Raw genomic sequence first — 13,435 nt, forward strand, 5'->3', positions numbered from 1 at the left:
TGTGAAAACAAGGGATCTACGCACTAGGAACACAAGATGCGCAGTTTGAGCAATGGTGCACAAACACAAAACCTTGCTCAAAGCTTTCAACAACCATGTCATAAAATGGCCTTGGGGAGTAAAATCATTATGGACAATGGCATTATCGCCAGGGGGGAGTTGTCCTAGGTAATGCGCAAGGGAAGACTGAGGTCCAAAGTGTTAGAAAATATGACATAGCTAAATAGATATTTGAGTAGATTACTTAATGGAGAGAGATAGATTTCACACACAAGAGATTATAGAGTAGAGAGAGAGAGAGTACACACGATATACGTGGTTCACCCAATGTGGGCTATGTCCACGGGAAAGCAGCCACTCAATGGCTTTAGTACTTAAAAACAAGTAGTAGTTTACAAAGGGATTATACCCTTTGTAAAGCCACTCAATGGCTTTAGTACTTCAAAACAAGAAGTAGTTTACAAAGGGATTATACCCTTAATAGAGCTCCCGCCTTGCTTCACTCTCACCACCTCACACCCACCTTGTTGCATCAAATTCACACTATGAAATGTGTGTAGAAATGGCCTCCTTTTATAGGCCAAAAGGGTTGCCCTCTCTCATGAGAGGCAGCCATGTGTAGCCGCCCTTGGGTAGATAAGTCCAAATTGGACCCTCCAATCCGCCCATGTGTGGCCGCCCTTGAGAAGACAAGTTCGCTTTTGAATTTGGCCACCAGCCCACCGACCATTGACTTTCGACCACCAGCCACCACTGGCCATTGACTACTGGCCACCGGCCAACCGATCGATCGTTTTTTGACCACTTTGCGGCCGCCGTCCGACCATAATATTCCTGGAAAAAAGAATAATTCAGCAAAGGGCCGTGAAAATTTTGGTTTTTGGCCAGTGATTTTCCTTCACGCATGATGGCTTCTCCTCATAATGGGGGCCTTACAAATGTGCGTTTTTACCACAAAAAATTACAAGGGTAAATCAGGCTCTATACTTAACAATCTTCCACTTGGAGACTGACCTCCAAACCAAGCCTGTGATTGCTTTCCATCTTGGCTTCTTATCCTTGAATGCCGATTGAAGATGAGCAAAAGCTCAACTTCTCCTTGTTGACCACCTTTGTAAACATGTCTGCAGGATTTTCACTTGTATGCACCTTTGCTAGCTTTAGTTGTCCCTCTTCCAAAAGAGTGCGTATGAAGTGATATCTCACCTCAATGTGCTTTGTCCTTGAATGAAAGGCTGAGTTCTTTGTAAGATGGATAGCACTTTGGCTATCATTGTACAAGACACAATTGTCTTGTTTGAATCCAAGCTCTTCTAAGAATCTGTGAAGCCACATAATTTCTTTGCTTGCCTCTGTCATTGCTACATACTCTGCTTCCGTGGCAGAAAGTGAGACCACTTTCTGCAGCTTTGAAGCCCAGCTTACTGTTGTGCCTCCAACTGTGAAGACATAGCCAGTAGTGCTTCTTCGAGTATCTTTGTCACCTGCCATATCTGCATTAGCATACCCTTTTAGAAAAATATCAGTTCCTCCAAAATACAAAGCATTTGTTGTTTTCCCTTTTAGATACCTAACTATCCACTTCACAACTTGCTAGTGTTCTTTACGTGGGTTGTCCATGAACCTACTCACAACTCCCACTGCATGTGTAATATCTAGCCTTGTCTAGACCATAGCATACATTACAGAACCTACCGCTGCCGCATATGGAACTTTAGACATATAGACTATCTCCTCTTGTGTCTTTGGACACATATACTTCGTTAGTTTAAAGTGACCAGCCAAAGATGCAGAAACTGGTTTTGCATTTTGCATTGCAAAACTTTCTAGTACCTTCTTCATGTAATCCTCTTGAGATACCTTTATTGTTTATTCATCCTGTCCCTTGATATTTTCATACCAAGTATCCTCTTTGCAGCACCTAAATATTTCATTGAAAAGATTTAGACAGCTCCTCTTTTAGGTCTTTAACGTCCTGCATGTTAGCACTTGCAATCAACATGTCATCAACATACAACATTAGGATAATGAACTTCCCATCTCCCAAATTCTTCGTGTAGACGCAATGATCTGAGTTGCATCTTTTGAATCCATGATCTCACATCCATCGATCAAACTTCAAGTACCATTGTCTTGATGCTTGCTTTAATTCATACAAGCTTTTCTTTAATCTGCAAACCATTTTCTCCTTACCTTTTACTTCATACCGCTTTGGTTGTAGCATGTAAATTTCCTCCTGTAAGTCACCGTGAGGGAATTCCATATTTACATCCATTTGCTCAAGATTTAGATCATGACCAGTCACAAGGCTTAAGACAAGCCAAATTGAGTTCATTCTTACAACAACAAAAAATATTTCATTGAAGTCAATATCTTTCTTTTGAGAAAACCCTTTTATCACAAGGCTAGACTTCTACCTTTTCTTCTCACCTTCTTCTTCCTTCAGCTTGTACACCCATTTGTTTTGAAGTGCCCGCTTACCTTTAGGAAACTCAACCAACTCCCATGTTTGGTTGCGATGTAGTGAGTCCATCTCCACTTGCTTGCTTATTGCCCATTCTTCTTTGGATTCCTGTTGCATAGCTTCCGGCTCTCCAGAATCTGAGATCAAGAGATGGTTGAAGGAAGGAACAAACCTTTCTGGAGGTCTACTTGCTCTTGTAGATTTTTGGGGAATAGATTGAGGCTCCTCATTTGGTTGATGTTGTTGCACATTGTCACCGTTTACAGTCCTTGAGTCTTCACCGTCCTCAAGCTCCATGTACTCATCCCCTGTTTCTTTTATTTGTTTTCTTTCCAAGTAATCTTTGAACGAATTTTTTTTGTTAAAAATTACATCCCTACTCCTTAAGATTTTACCATCTTCAGGATTCCATAGGCGATACCCAAAGTCACCTTCTCCATAGCCAATGAAGAAACAATTTTTGGACTTTGCATCTAGCTTTGATCTTAGGCTTCTATCTACGTGCATGAAAGCCTCACACCCAAACACTTTGAGAAATGCATAATTCACCGGTTTACCTGTCCATGCCTCTTCTTGAACTCCCCCATCCAATGACGTTGAGGGTGACCGGTTGATTAAGTACACACGTGTACATATAGCTTCCGCCCAAAGCTCAAGTGGTAGGCCAGCATGTAGCTGCATGCTTCGTGCTCATTCCATGATTGTCCTGTTCATTTTTTTGAAAATCCCATTTTGTTGAGGTATCCTTGAGGTTGTCCTTTGCCTCCGAATGCCATTGCTAGCACAAAAGATTTCAAAAGCTTGGCTAGAATATTCGCCTCCATTGTCGGATCTGAGGCATTTAACCTTGGTATCTGCTTCATTCTCCACAAAGGCTTTCCACCTTTGAAATATGGAAAATACATCGGAATTATTCTTCATGACATAAACCCATGTTTTTGTAGTCCCTGGGGAGGTCACCTAATAAAAATGTAACCTATCATGTGAGTTCAATAGAAGGGTATTTAAAGTTCTTGAAACTTACAGAGGGGCATTACTTTTTCAAATTTGAAAAAAAATTACAGATTTTAAAAGAAAAGGGTACATAATATTCTTAACAAAATTCACAGATAAGGGGTTTTACAAACATGTCTTGAACGCACGTGATATGGTAGTTTTACACACAGTGAACCCCCCGAGTTCTAGTCGTATCGTCTATGAATGTTACATAGTACAATGAGCCACGAAGTGATGGTGTACTTGCAGGACCCCAAACATCAGAATGAACCAACTCAAGTTTTTTATTTTTTCTTTCATTTCCTGATTTTTGAAATTTTACCTTCTTTTGTTTACGATAAACACAATCTTCACAGAACTCTAAGTCCACTTCTTTCAAACCTGGTAGAAGCTTCTTCGTTTGAAGGATTTGCATTCCTTTGGCACTCATATGCCCAAGCCGGTAGTGCCACACCGCACTGTCAATTGCTGTAGTTGCTGCACAAGTTGAAGGTTGTGTGCTGATAGTACACAAGTAAAGTGTACCGACCTTTTCTCCCTTGGCAACCACCAAAGATCACCGTTTGTTTCCGAATGCAATGTTGTGACCTTCATCGTCCAATTGTCCTGTAGAGATCAAATTTTTTTGAAGAGAAGGAACATGCCTAACATCTTTAAGCTTCCATTCATTTTCATTAGCAGTTTTGACAGAAACTATACCTTTGCCAACAATCTCACAAGCTTCATCATCTCCCAAGTATACATACCCAAAATTACCTTTGGTGTAATCTTGGAAATGTTGCTTGTGTGGTGTCACATGGAATGAAGCCCCAGAATCTACTATCCAGGAATTATACACTTTGTTTAATGAGAGAATTAGAGAATCTTGCGCTACTTTACCTGCCACATTGGCCTTCGATGTTGGCTTGTTGTCTTGAGACTCAGTATCCTTCTTCTTCTTGGACCAAAAATCCTTCTTGACATGACCCTTCTTGCTGCAGTTCCAATATTCAAGAACTGACTTTGTGCGTGACTTGCTTCGTCTTGAGAGATCACAACCCTTTTGGTTTTTGAACCTCTCCTTAGGCCTTCCTCTTGTTTCCACTGACATTGCAACACTTGATGATTCTCCTTTGCTTCTCCTTTGTATTTCCTCGCTTAGGAGAACACCCACAACATCATCAAACTTAAGAGTATTTGTGCCAGAAAAAAAATTACTTACAACCATCACAAGGCTGTCCCAACTATCCAATAGAGATGATAGTATAAGGAGAGCTCGAACTTCATCATCGAAATTTATTTTCACCGATTGAAGTTGACTTATGTTTGTGTTAAAGTCATTTAGGTGTTCTACAACTGAACCATTCTCTTTCATCTTTAGATTGAACAAGTGCTTCATAAGAAATACCTTATTGGCTGCCGATGGTTTCTCGTAGAAGTCATCAAGTGACTTCATCAAGTCCTCCGTGGTCTTCATCTCCAAAACATTGAAGGCCACCGTTGACGCCAAGCTTAACCGGATTTTTCCCAGTGCCTTTTGATCAAGGACATTCCATGCTTCATCTGCCATTGTTGCGGGGTTCTTCACAAGACCGTCTAGTGGCAAATAGAGGTCCTTCTGGTAGAGACAGTCTTCAATCTACATCTTCCAAGGTTGGTAGTTTTTGCCGTTGAACTTCTCAATCTTGAGATTCCCTTTCTCCGTCATAACTCCCACTCAATTCAAGGAATCCTTTCCTTGAGATAATTTAGCTACGAGTAAACCTTGCTCTGATACCAGTTGTTAGGAAATATGACGTAGCTAAATAGATATTTGAGTAGATTATTAATGGAGAGAGATAGATTTCACACGCAAGAGATTATAGAGTAGAGAGAGAGAGAGAGAGAGAGAGAGAGAGAGAGAGAGAGAGTACACACAATATACGTGGTCCATCCAATTTGGGCTATGTCCATGGGAAAGCAGCCACTCAATGGCTTTAGTACTTCAAAACAAGAAGTAGTTTACAAAGGGATTATACCTTTAATAGAGCTCCCACCTTGCTTCACTCTCACCACCTCACACCCACCTTGTTGCATCAACTTCACACTATGAAATGTGTGTAGAAATGGCTTCCTTTTATAGGCCAAAAGGGCTGCGCTCTCTCATGAGAGGCAGCCATGTGTAGCGGCCCTTGTGTAGATAAGTCCAAATTGGACCCTCCAATCCGCCCATGTGTGGCCACCCTTGAGAAGACAAGTCCGCTTTTGAATTCCGCCACCGGCCACCGGCCATTGTCTTTCAACCACCGGCCACCGGCCATTGACTACCGGCCACCAGCCAACCGGCCAATTGAACGGTCGTTTTCCAACCACTTTCCTGCCACCATCCTACCATAATATTCCGACAAAAAGGAATATTCCGGGGAAGGGCCATGAAAATTTTGGTTTTTGGCGAGTGATTTTTATTTATGGCGAGTGATTTTCCTTTACGCATGATGGATTCTCCTCATAATGGGGGCCTTACAAATGTGCGTTTTTACCACAAGAAATTACAAGGGGTAAGGCTCCATACTTAACACAAAGCCCGTTCGCTGTCCTTGCTATAAAATCATCAACCTCCACGATGTCTTGTCATAAACCAATCAAGGTTGAGAAAAAAGACAATGAAGAATAAAAAAAATAACATGAAAATTAGAATAGAGTTTACCTTCTACTTCTTGTTGTCCTCCTCCCTGTTGCCCTTTCCATCCAAGTCAATGCTCCCTTGCACCGCACCTACGAGCTTTGGATCATCAAATGGGGTGTTGCATAGTGCATAGGCATCCTAGCGGCCTCAACCTTGGCTTGTGTGGCTTGTAATTCTTCCTTAACCACGTGCAACTCCTCTGCTGTTAGGACCTCTGCACACACAACTACAATAGTGTTAGCAACAACAGAGTCCCCAAGTGGCAAGATCTTGCTTTCAAGGGCATCAGGTGTATTGTCTAAGGGAAATTTGGTGCTGTTGCATAGCAAGACCATTATCACTTAAAAGTTTCCCTCTTTGGCAAAGAGGAAAGTTTTTCTCTACATGTTTCAATTCAAAGAGGTAAATTTTTAATTCTCCGCAGTGCATCGCCTTCTTTACCATTTCCAAGCTTTCCTTCTTTGCATTTAGACATGAACCCTGCTAAAAGAAGTCTCTACCATTTGCACATCAAGTTGGAAGAAGAATATGGGCCACTTGAAAGAAACAGGGTTTGTGAAGCTTCAACGTTTGCTTGTACTTCATTGAGATCAGAGGGGAGAAAGAATATAGTTTTATGGATGGATGATAGATTGTATCCTTTAGATATAGTCAAGAGAAGCAGTCCCTCATTTTCTAAATACTCTTCCTTGAACCGGTTTGTAGGAGATTGACAAAGAGGACTACTAGGGTATACCCAAAATCTTGCAAGCAGAGTGAGACATTCTAAAGCTTGAGAATCATTTGTTGTCTCAACAGGTTTATTTTATGAGCAAGCTCCTTGAATAAAGCAAGGAGGCCATGAAGAAATTGCAAAACCAAGTAAATGCAGCAAGAAGAAAGATACCCAAATTAGGGTTTTGACAAAGAGAAAGACAACTTAAGAACATTGAGAGTCTTAAATGAGGAGGTGGAGGCTACAACGAAAGAATCAAGGCAACAAGGTAAGGAAAACATGCTTATGCTTATGTTTGTGCTTTGTTTGGTCTTTGCTTGTATTTTATCTTTGTGCTTAAGCCTTTGCTTATGTCCTTGAATCTTCGCATAAGAGTGTGTTTGGTATTTTGCTTATGCCTTATCTTAGTAAAAGGGTTTTATCTTAGTACTTTGCTTATATAAGACCTTTGTTTGTAATCATAGTAGGAATTTGCATCACCCAGACCATTCAAAAACAAACATGGAGGGAGCAATTGGACATTTTTGTGATGGGGTGTAATGGAAATAGCCTATGAACTTTGAGAGTAGCGGAATTAGGAAATTAAATAAAGCACTCTTGTGAGAATACTTTGTGAGCATAGAGGGTGAACGTAATTTATGGTAGCAACATAAGCATAGTATTTAGTTAACTTGGAATGAACAATACTTTTGCAAGAGATAGAGTTTAAAGACATGACACCAATTGAGGACGAGATATATGTGGGGTCGGTCCCCCGCCCAATAGGCATTTGTGTTATAGATTTTCCCATCAAGAGAGACTTGGTACAATACAATTTTTGTGTTACTTGTGACCTAGATGCTGCAATGAAAATGGAAAGCTTCATGCATAATGAGCATAACATAAAATTTGCAAAAAGCATTAACTATCCCAAGCCTCAATCTCAAGGCCTCAAACACCTTTAAAGGTGGAGAGAGCTAGCGGGGAATGAGGGTAGGGAAGAGGAAGAAGAAACATTCCATAGGAGAAAGAAATAGTTCCTCACTTATCATCACTCTTCTTGCTAGCATAAATAATAGCATGGTAATGAAGATGGAGAAGATGGCAAGCTTAAGCATTGAAGCATGGCTCTTGGGTGGATTTGCATTCCATAGCCAAGAGTGTTGGTGTAGGCTCTCAACTTCTTTACTAGCTTGCCCAAGCTAGCCCCATTCTTGCTTTGATCAACCCCCCTTGTAGCTCATGCTTGAATCTCATTGGACCCCTGTAAGCCTGGCCAATCACATGCAGGCTACATGGAAAGCAACAAGGGTAGTCTTGGGACAAGTGTCCCCCTTTCCCCTTTGAGAGAAAGGACTTGATAAATGCAAAAAAATAATAATTAAATCTACTTAATTATCATTGGACTCCTTGGGAGGCCCCAACCAATAGGCTTTGGACACTCCTTAAGGGTAACCTAGCTAGGGGCTTGACATGTGTCCTACTTGCCTCTTAAGCAAGGGGTGCCCTTTGGGAGAGAGAGTGGTCAAGAGCTCACCCCCCACTTGCATGGCTCGCCCCCTCCTTGTAGGGGTATGTGTTGACTTTTATGACACCTCAAGCCCCTCAAACTTGGGCCCAATTCTCACCACAAGCTTGACCCTTAAGCCCCTCAATCTTGGGCTGGGTTCCCACCTCATGTACAACCCTAGCATGACAAGCACCTCAAACATCTCAAGCAGCAGGCACATCAAGCACCTCAAGATTGGGCCGGGTTCCCACCTCAATCACAACCCTATCTTACCTAAGGTCAAAGGACTTTTAACACTAACCTTTGGAGGTCTTCAATGAAGTTATGCCTAAGGAATTGAAGCTCCATTGGCTAGCCTTGCTCTTTGACATACCATCTCTCATTTGGGCCCCTTTACCATTGGCCCCATGTTGAGATACATTTGTAAGAACATGTCTATATCCTAACCCTTGTTCCCGTTTATTCTCCCACATTTAATGATCAAATTAATATGAGAAAGTCAGTTGGTTAGATAGTAGATTTTATGACAAATGGTTCCACATGTGGTTGTTAGAAACATGATAGATGACAAGAAATTTAGAAAGCCCATACACGAGTGCATTAATGGATTCTTGGAGGGCTCTAACTTGGACAATGAGGATATACATTGCACTATGGACGAGGTTGGAATCATTAGGGAGAGTTAGAGGAAGCTATTCAAGGTCATGAAATTACTAAGTTAAGGGAAATATTTGCTTCCTAAGCCATCACTTGTCTAGAATGCAAGGCATAGGATCAATGAGAGGGTGATGGAAATCCTTGGTCAACCCTTCCACATGAATGAAATTTATCATGGGAGGAAGAAAATCCTCAAATTTAGCTACTTCAACAACATATTTTTAGATTTGAAGACTCTTCAAAAAGCAATGATAAAATTGTATGGCCATCATTATTCTGAGGTAGATAATGTTAATAACCTTGATGAAGAGAGCATTAAATCTAAGATAGGGACAATACAGTAAGAATTTTAGTGTTTATCAGAGAAGCATAAATTTGGTGGATGGGTGCTTTTGAGGTTGATTGTGAATATTTTGAGGTCTTGAAATGGGTCTTCCACCATAATAGCATCCCTGAGGTCATAAGATTATAGCAGGTAGGGGATGACCTATCAGTGGAGGAATTTGGAAGTTACAATGTAAAATGGCATATGAGAGGAGATTTGATTACACAAAAATGTAATGTACAATGTGTCAAAAGGTGCCACTACCAAAAGTGCTTGTCCATATTGCATGGGTCGGCAAGTGGGAGACATGGGGGTACATAGATAGCTCTCGAAGGGCCGCTTTACAGGCGGAGATTGACCATTTGCTTGTCTGCAAACGCACAATCAACCTGGTCGACATCTCTGGCTCTAATGTGGTAGAAGATTGAGGCAAGATTTAAATAATTATGCACTAAATAATATAGTTAAATAAATATGCACTAGCACATGATAAATTGTACTGGTGTGATGCAAGTTGTACTGTGTGTGTGTGTGTGTGTGTGTGTGTGTGTGTGTGTGTGTGTGTGTGTGCAGGTTTGATTCCCTACGTAATCATATAAACAACTTATTTTAATTATATGATGCTTATTTTAACTATATGATGGTGTTTCACTCTTCAGTGCCTTGGCGAGAATAATTCATATGTCTCTGTCTGACTTATTATTATTGAAGTAGCTGTGATACTTTTAATCAGCCTGGTCTACTAACACATCTTCAAGATCTGTCATAATTTAGGGTATTGTTGATATCTTGTAGCTAAACTAAACCGTCAAATGTAACTACAAGCTGTTTGAAAGCCAAAAATGTAAAGAAAATCTATGTGAGTTTTTTATATAATGCAAGAAAAAGATGAGCATGTCTTTAGTATTTACCCTACTTTTAGTAGAATATACTTTCCTGTCCATGTAGGTGTTGTTGCAAACAAGGATGAATGCCTAATAAGCCAATTTGAAACTAGGAATCTAAAAAATATTGATGGTTGTACTTGTTTGGGCGAAGACCTCAAAGTAATGAAACACGCATAGACTCTTGCATATAAAATAGTAATTAAGAACACTTTACTGAGTTGAAGAACTGCATACATACATAAACACACACGTATAAATAACTATATATATTGTATAAACAAGTACTTAAAAACACTTTACCGAGTTGAAGATCTCCTTACGTACATAAACACACACATATAAATAAATAAATAAAAAGATATTATATATATAATATAAATATTATATATAAAACTATATATATTCTTAGACCGACAGTGTAAAGAAATACTGACAAGCAAATGAAATTTTGACAGCATAACAATGTGAAAAATAAAAATAAAACCATTCCATACTTGCTTCTGTGAAAGCTTGCCTAACTTTTGTTAAGCTTTCCTATTCTATACTTGCTTCCGTGAAGCTTGCCTAACTTTTGTGTATACATGAAACCATGATTATGTTTCTAAACATGAACAAAAAGCATGATTATATTCACAAGCAATCAAAATTTCGACAGCATAACGGCGCGAAAATACAAACAACAAAATTTTCCATTCCATACTTGCTTCCGTGAAGCTTGACTAACTTTTCTGTATACGTGAAGTCATGATTATGTTTTCAAACATGAACAAAAAGCATGATGATATTGATAAGCAATCAAAATTTCGGTAGCATAACGGTATGAAAATTCAAACTAAAAAAATTCCCATTCCATACTTGCTTCCGTGCAGCAACGAATGCTCACGGGAAGAAGAAATAACATAAGCAAAAAAGCATATGTTGGTATATTACTTTGGTAAATCCAAAGCTCTCAACAAACTTCTATCTAGTATAATAAATATGAAATCATGGCTGAATTGATAAGGACGATCAACACCAACAACATGTCTTCAGTAATACCAAAAAAGTGGCACCCAAACACCATGGTCACACATCGTTCCATAAAAATCACAAACTAGAAAAAATGATAGATAATACCAATGTTGATGTCAATCAAGGGCAATGTGATCCGGGCTCATATTGTTGCCAATCAGTCTCCTCATCACTATCTGCATCAACTGCTGAAATAGCACGTACACATGGAGCCTTGAAGCGTGAAAGATGTTGATGGAAGACCTCTGAATCACTATCTATGCAGAGACAGTGTCTAGACAACTCAACGCAAACATTGCCCAAGCCACCACATCCAGAAAACATATCAACAATGTAGGTGTGCTCCGCAGTAAATGTCCGCACAAGCCAGCTAAAAAAAGCAAAAAATATGCGTATTTTTACTTTATGTAACATAGTCCAATAACGCATAGTAGGAAGCATATATTCTTATCGAAAGAAGTCAAGGCTACGCTCGGCGGAACCTCTAAGAGCGTGTCCTCCAATGTACTCTCCGTCGACGCGCTCCACCAGTATTCCGGACTTGGCATCGAAAGAGTTGTTGTCCACGCTCTCTCCATCTCGTCGATCGTAGATAGGACGTTGACCCTTACGATAAAACAATCCTAGCAATAGTGTTTCCACCTACAAATTACAACTAGAATGTGATCTAATTGAAGAAAACTACAAGCATGCTTTTCAATCAACAAATAAATTTACTTACTCTCTCAATCTCAATGGTCTTTCGCACATAACCATCGGGGATCAAAATAAGGATGGTGTGCATCATTTTGAATCCCATCTCGATGGCATGGCTAGACACAATGCCAAAGTGATCAGTGGAGCTTAGGGTGATGTACCACCCATTGTCTGCCACATACTTTGAAGCTATTACGGCCACTTTCTTACTTAATTTTCGAGAGAATTGATTCCATGGAGGGACCTGCATAATACGCATCGTTAATTTAATTAAAGTTCCAAAACTATCATAGACTGTCCATTGTGTTTTTGAAGGATGCATACCTCGTTCTCTGAAAAATTTTCAACTTTAAAGTTTGTTGGAAAATCCGCAAACAAAAGAGAGGCCACTTCATTGCTCTTTTCCCCATCAACATGGGCTGAATGAAGAAAATCCAAGATCCTGCATACGATCAAATAAATGTATTTCAAACATTCACAACACACACCACACATAGTTAGTCTTTCTTTTCACATGTGTTTACCATTTCTCATCATCGAGAGAAATTTTGTAAACATCTAGCATGTTCCCAATAACGTTCACATCACAATCTATGGAAGGCACTGCATAATCAAAAAATAAAATATTTCATCAAGAATTGTTGAGTAGAAAGAAAGTGACAGCTAGATATCTATACAAGAAAGTTTACCTGTGGAGCCTTGAGCACCTTTTTGGTTCTTTTTGGGAGACTTATTGGGCTTCTTGGATCTAACAAAATCCAATCGTTTCTTTATAGAGGAGATTGTACTATTGTTTACTCTTTTCGAAGAGGTGGCTTTCTTGGAAGCTGAGCCAATCTCCTCAATACCATTTTCATTTCTTTCAAGAACGTGCTCTAAAGAAAACAAAAATATATTTCTCACAAACATAATCTAAATAGTATGAGCACTTTAACAATTTTGTAGTTTTTATAAATGCCAAAAATAACCTTTATATAAGTTCCCTTCATCACGTGGGTAGGTGCCTCGAGTGTAATCTAGCCACCAAGGGCAATACTCAATTTCCCAAGCAATCAAACCATAATCTCTCATCCATAGTGGATACATACACTCCTCACAAGAGAGGTCCCTCCAACTTTCAACAGCAATTGGCAACTTCTCCAACAAAGTTTGATCGTAAAGCTGAATTAGTCATCTACATAAAATGCAGTTAACTTTATTTGAGCTCCTTTCCTAAGTGACTTATTTATTATACAAACTCTAAGTAAAAAATAGAATGACAACCATAAAGATATCAATTGTATTACCTGAATAATACTCTCCTTGAAGATTCCATAAGCTCTGGAATTTTTTCATCCGACTCTTTTGTGTTGAGCTTACTCCAAAGCTCCACAAAAGCTTTATCAATGTGGTCCCTCAATTGGTGATGAAACCATGCTTCAAAGCCCTCCGGCATTTCTTCAATCATTTTCCCTTTGATCCTCAAGCATTGCTTCAAGATACTTCCCCAATACCACTCTTTACGCAAGTACATTCTAAATTTCATTGCACTAATTTAACGCTCAGAAGTAA

The 13,435-nt window shown here is 39.6% G+C and overlaps 1 protein-coding gene across 1 annotated transcript; it reads right to left on the reverse strand.

Moving 5' to 3' along the window:
• Positions 1 to 12,154: 12,154 nt before the first annotated feature.
• LOC147419516 (uncharacterized) lies at positions 12,155 to 13,010 on the reverse strand. Its single transcript, XM_086505819.1, has 4 exons — positions 12,853 to 13,010; positions 12,574 to 12,759; positions 12,409 to 12,487; positions 12,155 to 12,326 (listed from the first exon to the last, which is right to left on the reverse strand). Exons 1-4 carry the CDS (start codon positions 12,968 to 12,970, stop codon positions 12,155 to 12,157), a joined length of 555 nt encoding a protein of 184 aa, XP_086361945.1. The 5' UTR covers positions 12,971 to 13,010.
• Between the last annotated feature and the right edge of the window lie 425 nt (positions 13,011 to 13,435).

The sequence above is a fragment of the Adiantum capillus-veneris genome, chromosome 29, assembly GCF_014529385.1.
Source record: "Adiantum capillus-veneris isolate H3 chromosome 29, ASM1452938v2, whole genome shotgun sequence".
Taxonomy (NCBI): domain Eukaryota; kingdom Viridiplantae; phylum Streptophyta; class Polypodiopsida; order Polypodiales; family Pteridaceae; genus Adiantum; species Adiantum capillus-veneris.

Coding starts and splice junctions, on each gene's coding strand:
- LOC147419516 (XM_086505819.1), bottom strand. CDS start 12,970: ATGTATCCACTATGGATGAGAGATTATGGTTTGATTGCTTGGGAAATT. Junction 12,760..12,852: donor TGAAGGGAACTTATATAAAG/GTTATTTTTGGC, acceptor TGTTTTCTTTAG/AGCACGTTCTTGAAAGAAAT. Junction 12,488..12,573: donor AGGTGCTCAAGGCTCCACAG/GTAAACTTTCTT, acceptor TTGATTATGCAG/TGCCTTCCATAGATTGTGAT.